Raw genomic sequence first — 26199 nt, forward strand, 5'->3', positions numbered from 1 at the left:
ATATGGCAACATACATTCCACCCTAACCGAGCAGAAACAAAGTCAAAAGCATCAAAACATAATTTACCATTCGGAAAATCATAAACTAACGACTAGGTTAGCGCAGCTGGGTTTATAGTCAGGGAGTGGTAGGTCTACTGCCACTACATTCTTTTTGCAATGCATAAACACAAACAAGATAATTCTATATGATGAATGTATAGATGTAGCCGATAAGGCGTAATGAATCTGGGATTATTAACAGCATTACGACTACATAACCAAGACTTCCTAAAACTTGAACTCCCTTTTCCTTGGTTTCCCCTCCTTTTCCTGCATTTTCCGTTTCTTCATCCTCGCATTCTGCATCAAATAAATGTCATGATGACAGATTCGTCCGAAAACTAGCCAACGGTAAGGAAAGGGAAGAAACAAAATTGGACACGTACCTCAGCAACCATGTCACTGAAGTCCTCTCTCTGACAACGCAGCTTCTCCTCCTCCCTCGCTTCCTCGTACCTGTGAAACACAAAGAAGTAAGTGATGGAGGGAAAAAGCAATACTAAACACCCGTGCATAGCAGAAAAAGTTCCATTATGGCCTTAGTTACAAACTTTATTGCGTAGCTACAATAAAGTGTGTACTATAGAAATGTGTCCATTTTACGGTTGGTTGCACTATATGTGGTTCACTTGGTATGTATTGCCTATGTGATTTGTAATGTACTTCTGTGACTCTTATGTTACAACCTTTTCTGTGGTGTTAGTTATGTACCGTTCTGGCCAGTTTCGAATAGGCGACCAATGGCTATCTACAGTACTGTGCGCATAAAAATGATAACTAATTATTGCGGCAAGTTACAAATGTGTGTGATCGTTGATGCGAATTATTATGGCTAGCATATACCGAGATTAAACTAAACATAATACAAGGGCCCCACTTACTTCGCAGGCAAAACATTGTCCATGAGTTCCAACTCCTCTGGCTGCAATGTAACATCAACTCTATCTGATCTCTGACCTTTAAGCAGATCAACCTGAAAAAAAGATAGACAAAACAAAGAAAAGTGAGAAACGTCATTAAGCCTGTGACTGTTGAAGATCAATTACAATTCTTGTAAGAGCATATAGACTACACTTTCAGGTAAATTCATCTCTGAGGCTGCAAGAAAATTACCAAGGCAAATAGGTTATGAACATAGTCTCACAGGAAAACAAGGTGATGAACAACCCAAGAGTACTTTTCAGAAAATGCATTATCTGGAGTCATATCCGCTTAGCTCAAAAATCCAGAATATGCATTATCTTCACCCAAAATAGTTCTAGATCCAGGTTTTCATTTACTCAAAGTTCAAATATCCATATTTCCCCATAGAAAAGAAGAAAAAAACTCAGAAGGGTAGCTTAAGTGTTGCTTGGGTTCAGTGCTGCTCGCATTTTTTTGATCAGCAAGAGGGATAAATGTGTTGTTAATAAAATAAGCAAAGGTACAAAAAAGGGGGGGCAAGATGTCCACCAAGCAAAATGAAAAATAAAAGAAAGAAGAAACCACAAAAAATGAAACCTAGCTAAAACTCACCCACCACCTAATCCCTGAAGATCAAAATCAATAGGGTCACTTTGGAAAATGGAGAAACTGGAGCCCAAAAGAAAAACAAACGCAGCCTATCTGATATAGAATTGAGTAGTAGTGCTCGGGTGGGGGCAAGTATTGGTTTTGCACTGAAAGTTGAACCCGAAAAGAGCAAGGAAATATCATAAAATTTCTTACCCTTTTGGCCGCTGTCTTGTCTTGAGTGCCAGTGCCAATGACATAACTGTTAGCAGGAAAGTGTCAGATACTTTCTACACTTGAGAAGAAGAAAGTTTATAAACGCAAATAATACGAATACATATGCAACCCAAATTTGCTAAGAAAAGAAGACTGCATACGTATGAGATGTTTCAAGTAAGGTTCCCTGACCAATCCTTTCTTCCTTTTCCTCAAGTACCTTTACGAAAAGGAAAAAAAAAACAATAAGCATTTGGAACAATATTGCAAGACTTGAAATAGAAAAGGGCCGATCATGTACGGTGTACTAACTTGGTAAAGAGGCTTCTCAGGCTCCTTCCTCTGCTGCTTGCGAAGGTCAATAACATCTGGAGTCTCAACACCAGTAGGAGTGCTGAACAAAAAAATGGAAATCAGCTCGTTAATCGATATAACAGTTTCTCCGTCGTACAATAACCTACTTCCTTGGGGAATTTACAAACAGATAGAAGATTTAATCCAATTAACAAATGCTTCGTCGGGTATGATGAAGAAACAAATTCAAACAAAAATAATCTAGCAGATGTATGTTCTAGAAAACAAAGTTTCTTGTCCCTCCTGTTATACAGGTCAGTGAAAAGAAAAGAAAGGGGCAACATATAGTTCCACTGTCCACCAATATATGCTCGTAAATGAAGACAACACTTTTTGTAAAGGGAACAATGGCAAAATAAAAGGAGTAAATGTACTTGTTTTTTCCCTCAATCCCTACGCTAAAGGGGCATGCCATACCACAAACATATTTACTCCCCAGCCCTCTCCCAACAAAAGAAAAAGAGAAAGGGGGGGGGGGGGGGGGGGGGGGGGGGGGAACAATAAAGAAGCATTGTTTTTCTTCACCACAGTTGGTTTCTTCTCATTTGGAGGGGTTGGCACGTACTGCATATGAACTTTCAAATCCTTAACCAAATGCCCAACACATTCCACAACGCATCTAGGCTGCGTTTGGATGACAGTATTGTAAAGGGACTTAAGAAGGAAAATGCTTAATCACAGGGACAAAAAAAAGATAACTTAGTTTGTTGACTGCATTATCTTCTATATAACCCCAGAACCCCTCAATAAACACACAATCCAAACAAAATGCTAAGCTGACTCTGTATCACTCAGCCACACGGCCCACACCAGCAGAACATTAGAGAGCTGCCAGAATAATCACTACACCACATCAATTTCTTTTCATAACAAAAATAAAAGTGGTATACTAGCCTCATACGAAGTAATACAACATTACGGATAAACAATTTACAAGTACCTTGAAAGACTGTCAACAGATTGAATCCCATCCTCCAATTCCTCATCCGCAATCTGTTCTTCTTCCTCCTCTTCTTCCTCTTCTTCCAAATCACCCCAATGCTTGGTCTTATCAACTTGTTCTTCCTGAATTGATTAACCAGACACAGAATGAGATGATGAACAGTGGCAGAGCCCCTTGAGACCCCACCGAAACTTTCTAAAACTCCATTTTACTGCAGCTACGAATCCATGAGAACCCAATCTTAGCCATTCACTCTCTCTTTCTATCATAATCCTGCTTTGCTTTGATAAGGTGCAAAAAGGTTTCGAGAGAGTTATTTTGGTGTGTTTTAAATCCTATGCTGAATTGACAATTTTTGAGCCTGCTGTTTATGGTTTCTGAAAAAAATAAAACATAACCTAACTAAGTCTTTTTGTATTATTAACTTCACGGCTTAATTTGAATTAGGACGTTACACAAGTGGCTTCTTTCAAGAAAGCAGCTGAAAAGACAGAAAATATTTAAAAGGGATATGCATTTGAGGTCTCAAATTATGACAATCTACAAGCTTAAAATATGTAAACACAACTTTTACAAGTAGAATTCTAATTTGCTCTATACTGAGATGATCATTATAGATGGCAGTTCAAAAATAGGAAATGCAATTTACTATTTGAACTGCTTGGTTTCCGGGTGAGATTGATTTACAACTACTACTACCAAGCGCCACAAGCACAAATGACGATAGAAAACTGAACCCAGCACAAAAAGCAGAAATATTCACTTGGTACCTCATAGTTGGGCTGTTCTTGCTGCTGAACCCCAAATACATCTCCGTACAGTGGGCGACCATACTATTTCAGAAGAATATAAGATAAACATACATAAAGCAATCGAGAATGCAATTTCAAGATAAATAAGCAATTGAGAATATAAACATATTACAAAGTAAACTAAACAGTAGAACTTACTTCATCAACAGGAGGTTTGCCCCAGCCTCCAGGGTGATAACCAAAACTAGCTCCAGGAGGAATTGGAGCATTCAGCCCAGGAATTTTCAAGTGTGGATAAGATGGAGGTGGACCATATCTCTGGTATTACAAATTCAAACAAGTCCAAAAAATGGAGACCAGTAAAATTTATTATGTTTCACACATTTAACAAAATTGAGATGAAAAAGTTTTAAAAAAAAACTCACAATTAATTATATTAGAACTACTGACCTGCATATTGATAAGCCATGGGGGAGGAGCTCCTTCTGGCATACCAAGAGCTTCTTTTAGTTCCTGTGATAGCATCCCAGGCTTCATCTCCCTTAGCTTTACCTGTATGACATGTAACAAGATGTAATTTGGTTAAACCATTGAACTCCGGTAGTACCATTTTGGCTGCTTGTAAGAAACTATATCTTAAATTTGATGCAAGAAATGACGGTTTGAATCCTATAATCTGCTTTCAAGTTCCAAAATGTGGCCCTAGTGGTTCGTTCCTCCATCTCTGATAGGACATTACGCAAATCCAGAGCTGATGAGAAAGGTCTGGCCAGAAAGTCCATTTGCGGGTACTTCCAAACCCTTGTAAAAAGACATTGACATCTGTTCCACCTAGCACTCCACATTAGCCACCCAAAAGCCAAAGAAACCCCAAAAATAGTAAATAATTCAAGGGATCCCAATAAAGTAACTACGTCAAGTGCAGTTAAGCACCACACCAACTCACAAGATTGAGCATCTTGGACCAACTTTCCACATAAAAATACGGTTCGGAAAATAGAGAACCTGAAGATTTCTAGTGAATAGCCACTAGCATTTACTAGATCTTTTTTCGGTGTTAAATCGCCGTATGCACATGTGGTGCGCAGAGGCTATGTTAACGCAATTAAGCACCACACCAAACTCAAAAGATTGAGCGTCTTGGACCAACTTTCCACATAAAACCATGGTTTGGGCCACTAGCGTTTACTAGACCTTTTTAGGTGTTAAATAGTTGTATGCGCATGTCATGCACAAAGGCTATGTTGTTAATACCAGACTGGATTCTTCACACCCCCACAAGTTTGAGCCTTCTTCCAAGATTGAGCCTTCTTCTGAGCCTTCGCTGTGATGCCTTCTTCCCTTTGTTCCCTTTAATTGTTGTACTATTGCTCAATGCTTCAGAAAATTATATTTTGCCAATCAAAAAAAGAAATTTTGAGCGGTGGAAAGCAAGGGACTGGTCAAAGTTCTGAATACCGTACGGTCCGTACCAGATATGGTAACATTTTTGTTATTGGTATGGATCGTCACTCATTACAAAATATGTTAAAATCTTTAAGATAATTTAAATACTTACAAATTAAACTATATTTTATAATCCACTCTATTTTTTTAATGTAATGTCAGTAAAAATATAAGTACTTGGCCAAATAGATAAAACTATGTCAACATGTGGTGTATGTGTCATAGAGAAGTTTAATCTCTGGAAAGCTGATAATAAGATGCACTGTAACTCTCCCTATTCCCCCTCCCACCTACCCAGCCTTGGGCTCCAATTCCAAAAAAATTCATTGCTGTCATCTTAAAGCTTTATAAAGGAAAATCATAGCTGGTTTCGTACGGGACTGAAAGGATTTCAAATTTTGAAAATCGGGTTGAAACTTGAGAGGGGTTTTGGGCCTGGGCATTTGGAGCAGGGATTAGGGAGAAATAAAGGCCCAGTTGGGCGTGGGTGGAATGTGGGCCAGAGGGATTTGAAGATGGGCCTCCGCTATGGCGTTTTGGGCTAGCTGAATACTGCTCAACCCTTTAATAATAACTTCAAGAATGGCCCAGGTGATAAGTGGGCCTTTTTATTTAAAAGACCAGTTAGGTCTAAGTTGGTTGCTCTAAACAATAAGAAATGGGTCCAGAGATCAGATTCAGGTGGGGGCACCAGCTACATCAGGGCAGAGGCATTAGAAAGCGACAGACTTGGACTGATCGGGGTTGTATGCAATTCTAGACGGTCGAGCGATTTAGGCAGTCCTGTCGAAGCTGGAATCAAATCCAAGACGATACCGGATTGCAGCGAGGTATTATGATTTCTGATCGTTCTTCTCCCTCTTTGCCCTCCTCTTTTTCTTTTGGGGAGGAAGGACTGTCTGTGCAGTGAACGAGGTGGATGCGGAGTAGAATTGTGGAATGTGGATTTGGGTGGGAAGGAGCAGGAGGGTGAGGGTGAGGGTGAGGGGGTTTGTGTGCCGATTCTGGAGGGAGTGTCTTGTGGTGGAAGGGATGTTGTTTCGATAGGAGGCGTGGGTGAGGGTAGGGTGTTTAGGAGAGGTGTTGCTGAGTCTGGAGAGAAGAGTGCGGGTTCCAAAGGGTTGGAATTGGTGCCATATGCTGATTTGGAGGTTGGGAAGGCTTGGAGTAGCGATGGTCAAAATGAGGATGAGTTTTTTAAACATCTGGGTTGGCTTCAGGATTTGGTGGATGACAGGTTGTTTGTGGGTAATGGTTTGTCCAATCCATTGGCGTTTAGGGAGCCGGAGGAGTCAGGTATTGATGGTGAAAAATTGGTAAGTGGGATGTCCCAGGTTGAAGTTTCCAATTGGGTTTTGAAGAGGATAAATGGTTTCAGTAAATTCTTGGGGGTTTCTTTTGAAGGTTTTGAGGATCAAGCAATGCAACTTTTTTCAGAGATCGAAGAAAAGTGGAGAAAAGTAGTGGGGATGGAAGCAAAGAAAAGTGGGAACAAATCAAGCAGAGGGATGAGGGAGTTAAAGAGGTTACAACGTTCAATTAACTATGAGGGGCGCAAGAAAGTTGGGGATAGGGAGAGTGAAGTGGGAGAAGGGGTACATCTATTATCTTTTTATGAAGATCAAAATTCTCAGCTAGAATGTTAGAGGGCTAAATGTGAGGAGAAAAGGGTGGTTGTTAAATCTCTTTTACAAGAGTGGAAGACAGATGTGGTGTGTCTTCAAGAAACTAAATTGAGGGAGGTTTCTTTGGCTGATATAAAGGAGATTTGGGGTAGTCGATGGGTGGAGTGGGTTCATTTGGATGCGGTTGGGACTGCCGGGGGGTTTTGGTGATGTGGGATAATAGGGTGGTAGACAAAATTGATGTTGAATTTGGTTTATTTTCAGTTTCATGCTTGTTTGAAGATGTGGTTGAGGGTATCAACTGGGCGTTTACAGGGGTATATGGCCCCGTGTCTTACTGCCTTAGGGAGGATTTTTGGAATGAGTCAGTGGCAGTAGCGTTCAGATGGGATGCTCCTTGGTGCTTGTGGGGTGATTTCAATGTTGTGCGGTTCCCGTATGAGAGGTTGGGGTGTAATGCTATTTCTCGTAACATGAGGAGATTCTTTGATTTTATTAGTGATTTGGCGCTTGTTCATCCGCCTCTCAGTGGGAGTACTTTCACGTGGTTCGGGAATCAAGAGGATAGATGTATGTCTCGCATTGATCGCTTTTTGTTCTCTGCCTCTTGGGAGGAGCTTTGCTCGGAGGTGATTCAGTGCTCTCTTCCTAGACCTACTTCCGATCATATGCCAATTCTATTAGATAGTGGAGGGATTTGTTGGGGGAGAAGCCCATTCAGATTTGAGAATATGTGGTTGTTGACAGATGGTTTTACGGATAGGGTGGGCAATTGGTGGAATAGCTATTCGGTGTCTGGGAAGCCGAGCTTTGTCTTAGCTGAGAAGCTCAAATGGTTGAAAGAGGATTTGCGGAAGTGGAATTTCGAAGTTTTTGGGTTGCTGGGTAATCAAAAAGCCAAGGTGCTGGATATTATTTGCCGGTCAGATTTGGAGGAACAAACACGCCCCTTAAGGGTTGATGAGAAAGCCCTTAGGAACAATGCTAAAGAAGAATACAAAAAAATTGCAAAGTATAAAGAAATTAGTTGGAGGCAAAAATCCAGAAACTTGTGGTTAAAGGAGGGGGAAAGGAATACTCGTTTCTTTCATAGAATGGCAAATGTAATAGGAGAAACAACTTCATTGGGAAGATCAGGATTGGTGATAGAATCTTGGATAAAGATAAGGAGGTTAGAGTTGGAATCGCTGGTTTTTATGCCGATTTATTCAAAGAGAAGGGATGGTATCAGCCTCGTGTTGATGATCTTGAGTTCGATATTATTTCAAGGGAGGAGGCCTTTTTGTTGGAAAAGCCGTTTGATGAAACAGAAGTGCTTCATGCTCTTAGATCCTTGAATGGAGATAAAGCGTCCGGTCCAGATGGTATGTCTTTAGCCTTTTTTCAACAATGTTGGGGAAATGTGAGAGGGGATGTGATGGCTATGTTCCAGCACTTTTGGAAGTTTGGAGAGCTTGAAAGGAGTTTGAATGCTTCTTTTGTAGCTCTGATACCCAAAAAGGGAGGAGCGGAGGATATTAGAGATTTCAGGCCTATCAATTTGTTGGGGGGAGCATATAAGTTACTCGCGAAGGTGTTGGCAATTCGCTTGAAACAGATGGTGGGGAAGGTTGTTTCAGAAACCCAAAATGCTTTTGTTGAAGCTAGGCAAATTCTTGATGCGATTTTGGTTGCAAATGAGTGTGTGGATTCGAGATTGAGGAGCGGTATTCCAGGTATCATGTGCAAACTGGATATTGAAAAGGCATATGATCATGTTAATTGGGATTTCTTGATCTATATTCTGCAACGGATGGGATTTGGAGAGCGGTGGAGAAAGTGGATTAGACTTTGCATTTCATCTGTTAGTATGTTGGTCTTGGTGAACGGAGCTCGAGCTGGATTTTTCTAGACGTCTAGAGGATTGCGGCAGGGCGATCCTCTTTCCCCTCTTCTGTTTATCTTAGTCATGGAGGTGCTCAGTCAGATGATTTCGAAAGCTGTACAAGGGGGCTTTTTGAAGGGTGCTGAAGTGGGGAGGGCAGATGGTTTGGGGTTGATGGTTTCTCATATTCTTTATGTTGATGACACACTCTTGTTTTGTAATGCGGAGGCGTTACAAGTGGGTTATCTTAGATGTGTTGTGTGAGGATGTGTTAGGTCTGAAGGGCAATTTGGGAAAGTCTGAAATGATTCCGAGTGGGGCGGTGGATGATATTGGTGCTTTGGCTCAAATTCTAGGTTGTAGAGTGGCGGTGCTGCCAACAGTGTATTTGGGGCTGCCGTTGTGTTCATCTTTCAAATCAAAGTCAGCTTGGGACTCAGTTGTGGAAAGATTTCAAAGGAGATTGGCGAGTTGGAAACGTCAATTTATCCCTAAAGGTGATAGACTTACTTTAATGAAAAGCACACTTTCAAGTTTGCCTACCTACTTTATGTCTTTGTTTGTTATTCCGGTGTTGGTGGCAAAGAGATTAGAAAAGATTCAAATTTTCTATGGGGAGGGGTGGGGGAGGAATTCAAATACCATCTCGATGATTGGGACACAGTCCGTGCGCCCATTAGAGAGGGAGGTTTGGGTGTGAGGAAGTTAAAGTTGTTCAATCAAGCTTTGTTGGGCAAATGGCTTTGGAGATTTGTGTGTGAAAGAGAGAGATGGTGGAGGAAGGTAGTAGCTGCAAAGTATGGCGCGAATGGGACAATAACAGGATTTAATTTAAGTAATCCAAAAAAGAATTCAGAATTATCGGATGAATTGGGAAAAAGGCTAAAGGGTCTTTCTATTAATGTTATTTCTAAAGAATTGGAACCGGAAATAAGTAATCAAGAAATTTCAGGGATGGAGGCATCTTTTCTCCAATCTCAAAATGATACTATTAATAAAATCCAATATCCTATCCAGAAATTTCCTTATGCAGGGACGGATAGATATTATTATCCTAGACCTAGTCCCCAAGATATGTTGTATGAGGAATATGGTTTCCATCGACAAAATTCTTTTAATGGCAAAACCATAAATGAGTGGAATATAGATAGTATGACTGAATGCCAAATTTTTTGGGTCATACACCAAATGATGATGTACAGTACTATTTGTATACAGAATAAAAATAATGATAAAGAAATAGCCAGTTTCATAACAGCTGGTTTTACTGGTATGATTAAAGGATGGTGGGATAATGTTTTAAATGCAACCCAGCTTTCAGAAATTCTAAACACAGTAAAAATGGAAAATGGTACTCCACAGCAAAATGTTGTTTACACTCTTGTTCAATCAATTATTCTTCATTTTGTTGGTCAATGGGATAACCAAAGAGAAAGGAGTAGCGAATTACTCCAAAACCTGAAATGCCCAACATTAACTCATTTTCGTTGGTACAAAGATGTGTTTTTAGCTAAAGTAATGCAAAGACATGATGCTAATAATGAACATTGGAAATCAAAATTTATTGATGGATTACCTCACTTTTTTGCCGAGAAAATTAGAAAAAAGTTGAGAGATCAACACAATGGTTTGACCATTATGTATGATAATTACACTTATGGACAATTAGTCTCCACAATTATCCAAGAAGGACTAACTTTATGTAATGACATAAAACTTCATAACCAGTTGAAAAAAAAAAACACTTGACTGGTAAACAAGAATTGGGACAATTCTGTGATCAATTTGCCTATGATATGAATACATATCCAAAAGCTTATAAAAAGAAAAATAGTAGTTATAAAACTACGAAGAAAAATTATAAGAGAAAACCCAATAGCAAAGGTTTCTTGGAACTCTCAACTATATAGGAGACTATTATAAGGAATTAGCCCAGGATTCGGCTACTTTATATAAAAGACTTAAGAAGAATCCTCCTCCTTGGATAGAGCATCATACTAAGGCTGTGCAAAAAATTAAAAAATTAAATTGAAGGCTAAGCAATTGCCATGTCTAGCAATTGCTAATCTAGAATGGAAGAAAATAGTAGAAACAGATGCTTCTAATATTGGTTATGGTGGCATCTTAAAACAACATAACCCAAATACTTCCAAGGAAGAATTGGTTAAATTCACTTCTGGACTCTTTAAGAATGCTCAAGCTAATTACATCACAATAAAGAAAGAAATTCTTTCTATTGTTAAATGCATAAACAAATTTCAGGATGATTTACTGAATCAACACTTTCTTCTTAAAGTATTTTAAAACAAGATATTGAAAACCTTGCTTCAAAGCAAATATTTGCTAGATGGCAGTCTGAATTATCTGCATTCGATTTTGATATTGAATATATAAAAGGAGAAAATAATTTTCGCCCTGATTTCCTTACTCTTGTGAATTTTTACAGGGATAAATGCATTTGATTGGAAGACTTGATATAATAAACCAAATAAGATTTTGAGAAGACTGTATCAAAGATCTTGAAAATAGAAGTCTAATATGCCTAGAAGTTCATACAGGGTGAATTTAGCCATCTATCGGATGAAAATTGCTCAATTGCAACAACAATTAAATATATTAGCTTCATAGAATGGTTTTAAGTAGAATTGAAATCATTCAAGCAATTAGATATCATAAAAATCGAATAAGATATCTGAATGGTATTCCTGATATGTCAATTAATGTTTACAAAATAAATTTGACATATCATAGACGGCGACGAATTACTGAATTGGAAGAACAATTACGTATCTTAGCAGCTTGATGGCTCATGTTAATAATCTAGAATTAGAATCTTTTCTCAAACAAGCTTGTCCCTCACTTACGGGAAAAAGACTCAAATTTTTAATTACAAAAGATAAAAAATTCAGAACGGTGATGAGAAACTCAGCACAGGCTAATAGGGAAACAAAATTTTTACAGATATCTCCCAACGAGATTCTATTTAAAGAGGTGGGCAAGTGCTAAAATAGCCCTCAACCAATTTCTTGATGAATATGGTTTTTCAAACTCAGAAGAAGATGACGATATAGTCAGAAATTATCATAATAAGAAACTTCAACAAATTCAAAATAAGCTGAATATTTTGGCCGGTCTTTAATTTTGCACCATGAATCGACCTCCAGATCAAGGACGTGGACGGAGAAATAATACTCGAGGAAGGGGTAGACCAAGGGTCACTCAAACTGATGTTGAAGCCTACTTAAAGGCTCAAAAAATTCAATTTCCTTCTCTTCAAAATGCAGCTTCAGCATCATCATCATCACTTTCAATAAAGGAAGTGGTCCAATAGGAAGTTTTCAAATCGTTGGAAACTATAAAAACAATTATGATCCTAGAATCACAGGATGAACAATGGAAGAATGATCCTTAGGAAATTAAGTCCCGATATATGGATACAATGAATTATCCAGTACCGGAAGGGAAATACAGATACATTTATGAAGCAATACTCACAGAATTTGGTTCAGTGGAAATTACCCACACCTATGACAGTAAAGTCCAACCAGTTATAGCAAAGCCATAATTAAGATGGTTATACCTGTTCACAAGTGGGGAATTCACCCACAAAAATCAAAATCTTTGTCAATCAAGACTGAAAATGGAATTTCAGTAATCCAGTACAATTACTGGAATTACATTGAAGACTGGACAAAAACTTTTTACTACCAAAATCAAAAGAAAAAACACTCATGGTTTTTCAAATTATGTCCAAATCTTATTGGACAAAATGATTTTCCAAATTGGTTTCTTGTTTGGTGGTCTAAATTTGGTCTAAATTACCCACACCTATGACAAACGGAAATAGAGTCCTTCATCCTCAATTAGGAGGAACAAATGCTTCAGAAGGAAAATCATTCCTTCTTGCAATGAATACTTTGGGAATCCCTTGGATCTGGCGATAGGATATTCAATTTGGATATAACAATTTGAGATTACTCGTACTTCAAAGAATCTTTCAGTACAAGTGGTGGAAAGGAGTTGAAATTGAAAAAAAAAAACTGTTTAGACAATTAAGTCAACAAATCAGGAACTAAAGCAACAATTACAACAGCAGGAGAAATGTTCCATCAAGAATCCTTTTTTGGAAATTTCAGCCCAAATTAGGGCAAAGAATCCATCCTTATCGGATAATGAAATTGTAATTAAGACAATGGATTTCATGAAGGACCAATTTCTGCAGTCCATTCATCAAGCAGCCGATGACGAATCCATGACATCGGCCAAGAGTAATGAAGAAGACAATAATTCATTTGCTTGCTTAGCAGGGGAATCTCAAGACCCCTACGAAGATGAAGGAAATACACCTACTTTGGAAAACTTTTGGGACAGCATGACTGAAATGATGGCCGAACAACTGTCCTCCGGAAAAGGAAAAGAAAAGAATCAATAATTTTCATGTAAGGCCAACCAACTTTCGATGGTGACAACTTAATTATGAAGAACTTCAATTATGAAGTAAGTAGCACTCAACTTTCGGTGGAATGACAGATAAACGTGACGATGGGGCCCACTGAGCACCCGACGAATCTTCATTCTAGATCTAATTTGGGTGTAATTTTATTATAATTTCATTTGTATTTCATTTGAGTTTTATCTATGAGTTCTCTATAAATAGGACGTGTCTGTAAAGAGAAAACTCAGGTTTTGGATTGTCCTCTCTAAAAATCCTCTAAGTTGCTCTCCTTCTCTTCTCCCTCCTTTGTAATATTGGCCTCAGCCTCTGTCAATAAATAAAAGGTCAATCTTTCTTTTCTTCTTTTCTCGATTCTTTCCTTCTTTAAAGTTTCTTATTATGATAATTTCTGACTATATCGTCATTTGAGTCTGAATAACCATATTCATCAAGAAATTGGTTGAGGGCTATTTTAGCACTTGCCCACCTCTTTAAATAGAATCTTGTTGGGAGACATCTGTAAAAAATTTGTTCCCTATTAGCCTGTGCTGAGTTTCTCATCACCGTTCTGAATTTTTTATCTTTTGTAATTAAAAATTTGAGTCTTTTTTCCCGTAATTGAGGGACAAGCTTGTTTGAGAAAAGATTCCAATCCTAGACCATTAACATGAGCCATCAAGCTGCTAAGATACGTAATTGTTCTTCCAATTCAGCAATTCGCCGTCTATGATATGCCAAATTTATCCTGTAAACATTAATTGACATATCAAGAATACCATTCAGATATCTTATTTGATTTTTATGATATCTAATTGCTTGAATGATTTCAATTCTACTTAAAGCCATTCTATGAAGCTAATATATTTAATTGTTGTTGCAATTGAGCAATTTTCATTCGATAGATGGCTAAATTCACCCTGTATGAATTTCTAGGCATATTAGACCTTCTATTTTCAATATCTTTGATAGTCTTCCCAATATCTTATTTGGTTTATCATATCAAGTCTTCCAATCATCACGTTTATCTGTCAAATGAAATTATACTAAAATTACACACACATTAGATCTGGAATGAAGATTTGTCGGGTGCTCAGTGGGCCCCATCATCACGTTTATCTGTCATTCCACCAAAAGTTGAGTGCTGCTTACTTCATAATTGAAGTTCTTCATAATTAAGTTGTCACCATCGAAAGTTCATTGGCTTATTTGAAAATTATTGATTCTTTTCTTCTCCTTTTCTGGAGGACAGTTGTTCAGCCATCATTTAGGTCATGCCGTCCCAAAAGTCTTCCAAAGTAGGTGTATTTCCTTCATCTTCGTAGGGGTCTTGAGATTCCCCTGCTAAGCAAGCAAATGGATTATTGTCTTCTTCATTACTCTCGGCCGATGTCATGGATTCGACATCGACTACTTGATGAACAGACTGCAGAAATTGGTCCTTCATGAAATCCATCGTCTTAATTACAGTTTTATTATCCGATAAGGATGGATTCTTTGCCCTAATTTGGGCTGAAATTTCAAAGAAAGGATTCTTGATGAAACATTTCTCCTCCTGTTGTAATTGCCGCTTTAGTTCCTGGTTTGTTGACTTAATTGTCAAAACAGTTTTTTCAATTTCAACTCCTTTCCACCACCTGTACTGAAAGATTCTTTGAAGTACGGGTAATCTCAAATTGTTATATCCAAATTGAATATCCCATCGCCAGATCCAAGGGATTCCAAAAGTAGTCATTACAAGAATGAATGATTTTCCTTCTGAAGCATTTGTTCCTCCTAATTGAGGATGAATTTGGATGAAGGACTTTATTTCCTTCTGGATCTCCGGTGGGAGATAGTCCGAACGTGGTCCAAATTTAGACCACTAAACAAGAAACCAATTTGGAAATTCATTTTATCCAATAAGATTTGGACATAAATTGAAAAACCATTTCTTTTGATTTTGGTAGTAAAAAGTTTTTGTCCAGCCCAATAATTGTACTGGATTACTGAAATTCCATTTTCAGTCTTGATTGACAAAGATTTTGATTTTTATGGGTGAATTCCCCACTTGTGCTGAGTTTCTCATAACCGTTCTGAATTTTTTATCTTTTGTAATTAAAAATTTGAGTTTTTTCCCCGTAATTGAAGGACAAGCTTGTTTGAGAAAAGATTCCAATTCTAGATTATTAACATGAGCCATCAAGCTGCTAAGATACGTAATTGTTCTTCCAATTCAGCAACTCGCCGTCTATGATATGCCAAATTTATCTTGTAAACATTAATTGACATATCAGGAATACCATTCAAATATCTTATTCGATTTTTATGATATCTAATTGCTTGAATGATTTCAATTCTACTTAAAACCATTCTATGAAGCTAATATATTTAATTGTTGTTACAATTGAGCAAGTGTGTTTGCCTTTTGGGATGGCGCTTTGGAGGGGAATAATGAATGGGTGGGATGCTCTTAAAAAAAATTACTTATTTGGCGGTAGGTGATGGGAAAAGGGTTTTGTTTTGGGAGCATGTGTGGTGTGGGGAAGTGAATTCGCGGGAAGCGTTCCTTAGTATTTTTATGTTGGCTTGTGACAGGGAAGCTAGCATATTTGATTATCTCCATTTTCAAGGAGTTATAGTATGGGACATCCGTTTGCGTAGGGATGTTAATGAGTGGGAGGAAGAGGATTTGTTGACTTTGATTTCTAGAGTGTATGATTTTAGAAGGATAGGAGTAGAGGAGGATGAGGTCCGGTGGAATTTATCAAAAGATGGTTCTTTTCATGTGAAATCCTACTATCAATTTCTTTGTGGGAGGATTTTAGAAGGATAAGAGTAGGGGAGGATGAGGTTCGGTGGAATTTATCAAAAGATGGTTCTTTTCATGTGAAATCCTACTATCAATTTCTTTGTGGGAGGGGTAATCCTTCCTTTCCTTGGCAAGCAATTTGGAAGACGATGGCGCCATTAAAGGTAAGCCTTTTTGTGTGGTGTGCGGCTCAAGGTAAAATTCTCACCATTGACAACTTAATCCGAAGGCGAATTACTATCGTCAATTGGTGATGTATGTGCAAAAGGGATGCGGAGACGGTTGATCAACTCCTTATTCATTGCCCGGTGGCATGGGAGCTTTGGACCACGGTGATTTCTTGGTTTGGGATTCGGTGGGCTTTATCAAGAAATGTGATGGAACTCCTAATTACTTGGAAAGGTGCTAAAGTGGGAAAGAAGAGGAAGCGGGTTTGGAATTTGATTCCTCTTTGTTTGATGTGGATCATATGGCGGAAAAGAAATTCTAGATGTTTCGAAGGAGTCGAAAAATCGTTGCATAGTATCAAAAGTTTTGTGGTGAATAGCTTGTATAGTTGGTACAAGAGAGATTGCTATCCGTCTCTTGACCAATTTTTAGATTGGTTTGAGCTTATCCTTTCGCATGGAAGTGTATAGGGCCTTTTTGTCGTGTGGCCTCTTTTTGTATATGGGTGGCATTCCCTTAATGCCTTCTTTCTAATATATTTATTTACTTATCAAAAAAAAATTAGTTGAAGAGACGTGGAAGAGATAAGAAGGCAGTGCACAGACACGGACACGGACACGGACACGGGAATTCTCAAAAAATGGGGACATAGACACGGCGTGGGACACGCAACGTGTATATTTATTTATATTTTTTTCCAATTGTTTTCCAAGTGTGAATGGCAAACTATGGACAAAACGAAAAATCCATAGTTCCAATACCATTTAAACAAAACAAGACATCTATAAGTTCAAAACAACCCTATTGAAAAATTACCCTGAAAAATTAAAAAAATTACAATTTTGCCCCCAAAAATTTTAAAAAAATTACAGTTTGACCCCCAAATTTTTTAAAAAATTACACTTTGACCCCAACCGTGTCCCCGGCTGTGTCCCCAGCCGTGTCCCCCTCAAAAATTTAAATTAAATTATGGGACATGTGTCCCATACATGCATGTCCACGCTGTGTCCCCATGTCTGACACTGCGATATATGCCAGTGCTTCATAGGAAGACACAGACCAACACTAGAGAACTTCAAGAACTGGACTCCATAGAAGATCAAGTTCCAAGAGTGATTTCGACATTTTTCTCTTTGAAGAGGATTTACAGACACTACAGGAATATGCCAAAACACCCAGGAAAGTCACTTTGGGCTATGATATTCTCCTTCGCTATGGTTTTCTTGCATTCCTTCAAATTTCTGGTACCTTTTACCGGTACTTGCCGGAACCGTCCAGCATGGACAAAACTCGCTGGAAAAGTCTGGTACGGCCGGAACTCGCCAGAAAGTTGAACAAAACAAGAATAGACCTCCACCATACCGGAATCTCTGAAATGGAATGTACCGGCCGGTACGGAATGGTATTAACAACCTACGGAGTGGTAGATTTCTACCAAATAGCAATTATAATTTACTAGACCTTTTGAAGGGGCTAATAGTCATATGCACATGCCATGCACGAAGGCTGTGTTATTAACACCACCCTGAATTCCTCACAAGTAGGACTACCATTTGCTTTGATGGTCAGATAAATCCCAATGTCAAAAGTGACAGATATCTCTGATATTCTCGAGGAAAGATAGGTTACAGGTAGAAAATAACAAACAAATCAATCCTTCTGTCTATTTACTTCCGCAAGCTTAGATAAGGAACTTAATGAATTTGACTTATATAGGTTTATGCTGTCATATCCGTCTCGATGCCTAGTGCCTACGTTCATGCTTAAGTCATGTAATAAAAACACAAAAAAAAAAATCTATTTCATCTCAAGATCTTGCTCTAAATGAAAAAGGTGAAAAGAAAGAGAAGGTGGCTACAAATATATGATTATTTTTTCCCCGCTGCAGGGAAACAACCTAACAATCAAACATTAGCAAATCATGTTGTTTGAATAGCAGATTACATAATAGGGAAAAGAATAAAACCATGTCGTTTGAATAGCATACGAGATGAGACTATATTTACTATTTTTCTTTTATTAATTCAATGAATATTAGTACAGCAATCATACCTCAAACTCTTTCCCTTCATGATATAGATCTCCATGGGCTGTCAGCTTTGGCTTAGTTTGATATTTGAAAAAAGCGTCATGGAGAACCTGTACCACAAATGATATGCACAGGCATGTCATGACAGTGCCATAAGCTAGAAAAATAAAGATGAAATTATACCCAAACCTATAGACTGCAAGTGCTTAAAAAGTTTAAAAACTTTACCGGACTGCACTAAACCACAGGCATGTCATGACAGTGCCATAAGCTAGAAAAATAAAGATGAAATTATACCCAAACCTATAGACTGCAAGTGCTTAAAAGTTAAAAAACTTTACCCTACTGCACTAAACCTGACCATAACAAAATTACCCCATACGTAGAAAGACTATAAATTGAGGCATTAAATAAACCTGATAATCAATATCCATTTTCCCCATCCTTGGCTGCATCCTCTCGCGTTGCTTCTGTTTAAGCTTTTTACTGTCCTCTTTCTCAATGTAAGCCTGCAAGAGTACATCAAATAATTAGTCAGCAATAAAGCAGTTAAAAATGGCAGTGATAACAAATAATTGAAGATACTATAATTCAATTTCCTGATGTTGCCTAAAAAGCAGAAGCCCAACTACAGAAACGGAAGTGGGAATAGTAACAAGAGCTGAACAATTTCTATGACTGATTACAGGAGGAAGACAAATATGCAAGTTGGGCAACTGACAATAGCATAGACTGATCATGTACTCCCACTTTCTACTTCTACCCGAAGTCATGGCTGTGTGCACAAAGATGTGAACGGAAGAACTAACACCAAACAGACAACTCGGAAAGCCATTTTGTGATTCCAACAAGCAGCTAGCCAAATGCCAAATAAGACAGATGACAAAGGATGTCCATTTTCAAGATTACTTCCATGATATTTAAAAGAATAGCGGACTTCCTTTTCGAGGTGTTGTCTATCCAAACAGCTAGAAGCAGAGGGCTAAAATGAAGGAGGGAAAAAGAATGAAATTGAAGCTTCATATTTGTCCATCCCATCCATTGGGGGAACCACCTAATGTAGGTAGGTAGGCACTCGCTCAATCTAACAGTAACAGAAGCGGGGGAGAAGCGACAGCGAACCAACGAAGTGAATGAACGAAGAAACAAAAGAAACTGAATGTTTTTAATTTGGCTGTAGTACCAAATCATGCCCCCATTGCCACAGTTGTAGATATAGGTATTTTGAGAACACATAACGATCTATGGTTAACTATGGCTCTAAAGAGCGGTTTTGCTAGAATAGGCAATAATGCTATCACTGTTTTAGTAAATGACGCGGAAAAGAGTAGTGACATAGATTCACAAGAAGCTTAGCAAACTCTAGAAATATAGAGTAGTGACGCGGAAAGGTTATTTCTTGGTTGTGTCTAGTCATTTCAAAAAATATCAGCCAACTATTTGATAATGATGGAAGAGTTCTACACATAAAAATGAAAATACTTGTTTACTACAAACAAAAGAATAATAAGCCTGGAGTAGCATAAGAATTCATACCATATGCAGACTATGTGAACATCTTAAAGAGCATAACAGCTAAAGAAATATTTAGATAATGAAAGGGATGTGGCAACCAACGAGAGCATGTCCACAACAGGAGCTTATACTATTATCACTGCAAATCAGTCGCATGATTGAGCCTACCTGTCGGATTTTCTCAATCCCTGTAGCAGCAATGAAATCAGGAAGTTGAAAAGGCTGTTTCTCAATACCACGCTTTCCCTGCAACGTAATCAAAACACAATGAGGTACAATTCTTGTAAAGATATGCAACCAATCTTTCCGACATGGTGATAAGACAACCAACCAGTTCAGCTACATTTTCTGTAACTCCCAAGTGAAAACAGTCTAAATATCTGACAGACAGATTATATTTCAGCTTATTATTATGCACAGGGCAAACAAATACATACTTTTACAGCATGTTAATTAGCATCCTGCCAATGAAAGATTACCGGTATCCATGTTAAAGCATGTTAGTTAGCATCCTGCCAGTGAACCACCACAAGTATCTAACATGCCACAACAGCATCCTTAGACATTTCTTTCCATTTGTTTTTCAAATAACGTGTCATATACATGTCTCACAAAAATAAAAACTTTAAAGGAGAAACCATCCAACGGTCCCCTTTGCCAAACACATACATTTCCAGGCTCCATCATTGTCACAGCTCCTCCCCTGCAAGAATCACATATGTACATATAAGAGAAATCTTATCGGTGTAATCTTCCACCACCCTCTCCCCCAATTCTCTCATTTAGTATGCCCAGCAATCAATACCCTGCTAACTCAATGTTTACAATTAAGCTGAAATGACTAACCTGCAAAAATTTCCTTTTCTGACACCAATGTCTTGGCACTGGAACCGTATTTCTATATGATTTTAGATACACCAATAATTTAGGGCCAGCTGCAGTTGCATCCCATACCTGGAAATTTAATTCACGAAAAATAAGAACAGCTGCAATAACAACTGCAACAACTAGAAATTGATACCGACAGTCCATAAGGTTTTGTGTGTGTCAGACAAAAGCCCAAAGTCCAAATTTTAATCATTCCTACCATCGAGTGTACAAAAAGTGAATAACATAGCAGCAGGATCTAAAAGTAAAGATCGGATATTGCTAAATGCCTAAATCCTAAGAGAACTGATAGTAAAAACCTTGTGAACCCAGCTGTGAAACAAATGGCAAACATCAATTCTAACCATTTGATTTCAACAAGCATTGTCACGGAACACATCCATGGCCTCATGGGTACTTTTCTCCTCACAACATTAAACAATGAACTCCGCAGGTATATTTGGGCACTTTTACTCTATGAACATAACAACAAAAGGAAATGGGAAAGATTTTCAAAATGCTGGAATAGTTCCGCGGCAACAAAAAGTGTCACCATTAAATAAGACCTCGAGTTAGAATGCCACAGGACTAGAGAATAAGAACGCAATCAAGCAACAAAAAAGGAACTGTCGTTACCAAGACATGATAGAAGAATTGAATCTCATCAACCGTCCTTACCTCAACTACATCAGGCCTTGTAGATTTCTGCTTCAGTTCAGCAATTTTCATCCGACGATTAAGCTGAAAGACCATGTACAATTACTTCAGTCATAATTCACGAGGTAGACATCATAATTACAGCAAGACTAGTAAACTTGATTCTGATAACAAACCTCACCTTTTTCTTTTTATTCGAGATGCCTTTCTCTTTTTGTTGATTATCCTGTTCTTCCTCTTCAAAATCTGAGTCATCCTTCTTCTTTAAGGCAGCATTGGCATCCTCGTCCTTTTTATCATTCTCCTGAATGATGAAGTGAGCAATCAGTAAAGTTTACATGGAAAAGTAGATATCTAAGGAAATATGTTCAGTGTTTGAGGAAAATTCCTTTCACCTTGGACCCTGCAATTTCCTTAAAACTGAATTTCTCAGAGACCTTTCTGAACTCCTCATCAAAATTTCCATATAATTCAGCCTTTTCTGGTACATACTCAATTTCAACTTGCTCCATGGCCTGTAATATCCAAAAGAAAGAAAAACACAAGACAAGATCAGTGACTTATGACTCAGATATAGACGCAGTATTCATCCTACAAGAACTTGGCACTCCCCTTCTTTAAATCCCCACTAGCTGAGGCAAAATCAGATCTGACAAAGTATATAGACGGAAGCAACTGAATTTACACAAATTTGTAGCCACATTACTCATGTACCTACAAAAAAGAATGTATTGTACGGTACGGTTGCTACGAAAACCTGTAGAAAAAGACAATAAATATGAAAAGACCTCCACATTTTCCTCAACACTTTTAAAGAAATAAAATCATAATGCAGCGCAGCCAATTCATGACAGCTGAATATGTAGATTGCATCTCAATGATCAACCTCCCAAAGTTGTACGCTGATCAGATTTAATTAAAACAGAACCCAATTGCGAAACAGCCACGGAACCCTTTATGGCAGAAGCGTTCTGGCTTTCGCTCTCTATATGAATATAAACCAAAGCTCCATCTTACTTCCCTTGATCTGAACCTAATAGGACCCACATATATAAATAGCAATTCTAGGAGCACACCCACAAAAACTCAATTGCTAACCCATAACCATTTCATGCTGACATGTATAACCAAAATCCAACCGTATGCCTACCAACTCCATATAACCAACACAATCAATTTATTCAATCAGTCCATTGATAATTCATGAATCATGCATACACTCTGTCTCTCTCTAACTCTATCATCCTAACACCCCAATAACTATCAATCTGCTTCTCCGGAGAAATAACAGGGTACTTTCTTTTTGAGAATTTGGGTTATCATAACTTCGCAGACTGGGAAAAAACACATGACAATCACCGGCTTAAATTTCCTCATCAACAAATTACATTTGATCATCAAACTAATAGGAAGTAATATAAAGATAAAATCTACAAACATGAACAAACACAACATATAAAACTCTGTACTACCTATGCAAAGCAATCACGCATTATTCCACATGCTCTAAAATTCGGTATTACAGGGTATAGAACACCATTACATTTTGAAGGTACTTCCAAAGTAATTTTGCATAAACAACTTGTAGCCGATCATAAAATATACTTCTCTTTCAAACTAATCACGTAAAACGCTTAGCAGCATTGACCATTTTTAAGATCTCGCCCAGCCATAACTCCATACCCAGATTTGGGTTCCCTATTATATATCTTCTACTTTTTTTTCCCGAAACCGTTGAAGTGCACATGGAAGAAAAAATTATGTGATCCTGAAACTAAGTAGTTTTGGTCATTTTGGAACATAAGTGTAATATGTCTCTCCAACTTGTGTTTCGTAAAAGCAAATTAGCAATCTCTGGCAACACTTAAACAACATTTTTCAACTCTAGTACTCGTTGTTTATTTGCTAAGCGAGTGTCTCGGCCAGCTTGTGCACACCTCAACTAATCCTGGGGCCTTGAAATTAATGACCGGGGAAACTTGGTTTGAAACGTTTGGTCTTCTTGAGATTCGACCTTGCGAACTCTTGGGGCCAAGCCCTTTGTTTATTGTATCATGTCACTCGGCCAAACCCCTTGCAGTTTGCAACTCTAGTACTCTACTTGTGTAGTTCCGAAAGGCACCCAATAGGCCTCACTTTTCGACTTCTTTAGGGATTAAAAAAGTGCACAAAATTACAAAAGCAATCCTTCAAAAGAAGAGCAGATGATTAGCAACAGAATGTATGGAGCACGAGGAATCGAGGAGTGATAAAATAGAGATTTATTGAGTGACAAAAAAACAGCTATAAGTTCAGCTTCATTTGATAAGAAATGTTGATTTCCGGATCCTACCACACCAAATCACGAAATGGCTTAACAAATTCATACTAGGATATTGCGAACAATTCATAATAACATGTAATGCCCTAAGTAATGTGTAAAAGGGGTATCGATATCCGAGAAAATGAATGGCCCTGAAAGCGTATTGACATCTGAGAGAAAACAATTTGTCTATTTGCTTTTTCTGTTGCCTTGTAATTTTCCTATTCTTGTAAGGGTAGCTTAGTCCTTTTATTCTTTGCATGTATACAATTCAGGAGAAACACTTTGTATTGTTTTGTAGAGATCGTTCAAGGGTTTACAGACAAACCCTCTTTCCTCCAAATATGTTTGCTCCCCTTTCGATTTGTTCTTTTGATATTCACAACATCATGAAACGGGTATTGAGATTTGAATGCTAACTCAACTTTAAGGGCGGAGGATAATATGTAAAAAGTGCATTGAAATTCGAAAAAAATGCATTGATATCTGTGAAACTGTACTAAAATCCGTGAGGTATGTATTCAAATCCGAACTTGTTCTGCATTATGTGCATATTATCCTACGCGGCTATGCCTATTAAGCCGAGGTTAGCAAGACCCGTATACATAATATCAACCACCAAGATTAGCGAAGATCAAAAAAAAAAACTAGCAAGACCCTTTCATAATAATATACCTTCTGAGGATCGGCGTTCTCCTTGCCATTGTCTTCACCGGCGGTGGTGTCGCTGTCGTCGTCTCCGTCAGCCTCCGCTTCCTTGGTAGGCTGCCGAGACGATGCTTTGTTGATCTTCTTCTGCTTCCGCCGCCGCCTCCGCCGCTCGCTCTCGCGCGACTTCTTCGCGGCGGAGGCCGCGGTAGGGATTGAATCGCCGCCTTTGGGGAAAGGCACAGCCTCTACGAGACCGTTCGCAACTTCCACTGTCATATTCTGGTTCTTGCTATTCGTGTGGGATGAATTGATTGCTTTTGCAAATTCGAACGAGGGTTTGGCATCTGCTTCGAGCGATTTTCGGCGAAGAGAAGAGTCGGCAGTTACCGTGGATTGGAATGACAGGAAGATACATAGAGAGAGCAGTAGAGCACGGGTTGGGCTCGGGGTTTTTTTGAACTCATCAAAAGAGCAACAGCACCAGTCTCGCCATTGATGGATTTTGAGCTACTTTACCTATCCGAAACAATAAAAGCATCTTGCACCAGTCTCGGTATTAACCTCGTTAGAATTGCTCTAACCACTGTGCATCAGTAAATTTGGCTACGTTCTGTTCAAAGGGTATATTAGTTTATTATTTCTGGGCCAGGCCAGGTGTCTCTCTCTCTCTCTCTCTTCGTTTGCTTTTGGTTCTATACCCAAAACAATTATTCAAAACACTAATGGTGTGTTGGACTCGTTTTCGGATTCCATACAAATGATCCGATCCGTTTATTAATTCTAAATATTTTTTTTGCTGATAAAAAATATTAATAATAATTTGAGTGATCTAGTAAAAAAATTGGCTCAGTCAAACAAGCATAAGTATTTGATCCAATCTTAATATTTTTTCATTCAGAATACAAGATCCTAAATTCTGAATGACTTTTGAAGAAATGGAAGAGAATTATGCGCCCAATATCCCTTTGATCTAAACCGCAGATATTGTAGGATTTGTCGAGAAGAACATTTATTCAAATAATTATCTTGATTACCATTTTAGAGAGATGGATGCAAAATGAAAGAATACATATTTTAATAAGTCATAGGTAAAATGGAGAAGGTTGGTGTACATCTCACACAAAAGTTGCCTAGGTAAAATAGAATTATGCCTTGTTTTTTGGGTAGCTAAAATACCTACTCCTTTGTGTACATGCTTAAATCAAGTCGGGTTCGGTTGATACCCGTGAATTATAAGAACATCCACATTGGAATAAATCAAGTCGGGAGTAGTACTTAAAAATACTAGTAATAAAAACAAAAACTTTAGTAGATAAGTAAATAAATTCTAACACTCTAATATACCTTAACATTAGTCCTCATAAAAATTAAGATGATTAACATATTATAGATTTCAAATTTTGTTAAATTATTTTAAAATTCAAATATTTTGTAAGCAAAAGAAAAAAACATATGCAATTTTTTAATACCGGCCAAGATTTTGATACAAGCTTGGTGCCAACCAGTATAGGCTGATACTCCAGGTAGTTAAGACAATATGAAACACCTAAATGTGTGTACCGTTTTTATATGAGTTGAGTTAATTTTCACTAGTATAGCCACAATCCAAAGCAAATGGTTGGATTTTCGACATGCTTGTTCTCTTGAACTTATTTAACAAAAAATAGTTGTTTTGTCCTTGTTTGATTTTAAATTTTTTATTTTTTTTTTGCATTTGTTAGTTTTGCGCAAAATTTTTGTGGATTATTGATTCGTCTCAACGAGAGTAATTGAAAAGGTATAATTTTTTTTATTTTGCTAAAAAGTGGTTATTTTCCAAAATATTTGGGTAAAAGTAAAAAAAAATTATATTTTTTCGATTCCTCTCGTCGAGACAAATCAATAATCCACAAAAATTTGGCTCAAAACTAAAAAATGCAAAAAAAAAATCAAATAAGCTTGTAATGCTTGTAATTTTGAATTTATTCTGTAGCATCAGAGTGGAAAAATGAAGGAAAATTAGCCATAAGTATAATAAGATAGTTTTCATTTAGGAGAAAGGATGTCAATAAAAT

The 26199-nt window shown here is 37.8% G+C and overlaps 1 protein-coding gene and 1 long non-coding RNA gene across 3 annotated transcripts; one reads left to right on the top strand and one right to left on the bottom strand.

Annotated features, from left to right (window-relative positions):
• Positions 1-45: 45 nt before the first annotated feature.
• Positions 46-24670, bottom strand: LOC131312791 (uncharacterized). 2 transcript variants are annotated; one of them, XM_058340771.1, is made up of 18 exons: positions 24170-24670; positions 21588-21707; positions 21374-21496; positions 21214-21276; positions 20515-20622; positions 19837-19914; positions 18570-18662; positions 18177-18263; positions 4249-4350; positions 3997-4116; positions 3817-3879; positions 3044-3168; positions 2062-2143; positions 1911-1969; positions 1750-1795; positions 924-1015; positions 429-498; positions 46-342 (listed from the first exon to the last, which is right to left on the bottom strand). In XM_058340771.1, the coding sequence occupies exons 1-18, from the start codon at positions 24419-24421 to the stop codon at positions 271-273; spliced, it is 1755 nt and encodes a 584-aa protein (XP_058196754.1). In that variant the 5' UTR covers positions 24422-24670; the 3' UTR covers positions 46-270. The 2 variants fall into 2 exon arrangements, with proteins under 2 accessions (XP_058196754.1, XP_058196755.1); XM_058340772.1 differs by lacking the exon at positions 3817-3879.
• Positions 15626-17190, top strand: LOC131312793 (uncharacterized). The gene is made up of 2 exons (XR_009195983.1): positions 15626-15896; positions 15998-17190. It is a non-coding gene; the product is annotated as an uncharacterized LOC131312793 (long non-coding RNA).
• Positions 24671-26199: the final 1529 nt, after the last annotated feature.

Source organism: Rhododendron vialii, chromosome 13a (assembly GCF_030253575.1).
Source record: "Rhododendron vialii isolate Sample 1 chromosome 13a, ASM3025357v1".
Lineage (NCBI taxonomy): Eukaryota > Viridiplantae > Streptophyta > Magnoliopsida > Ericales > Ericaceae > Rhododendron > Rhododendron vialii.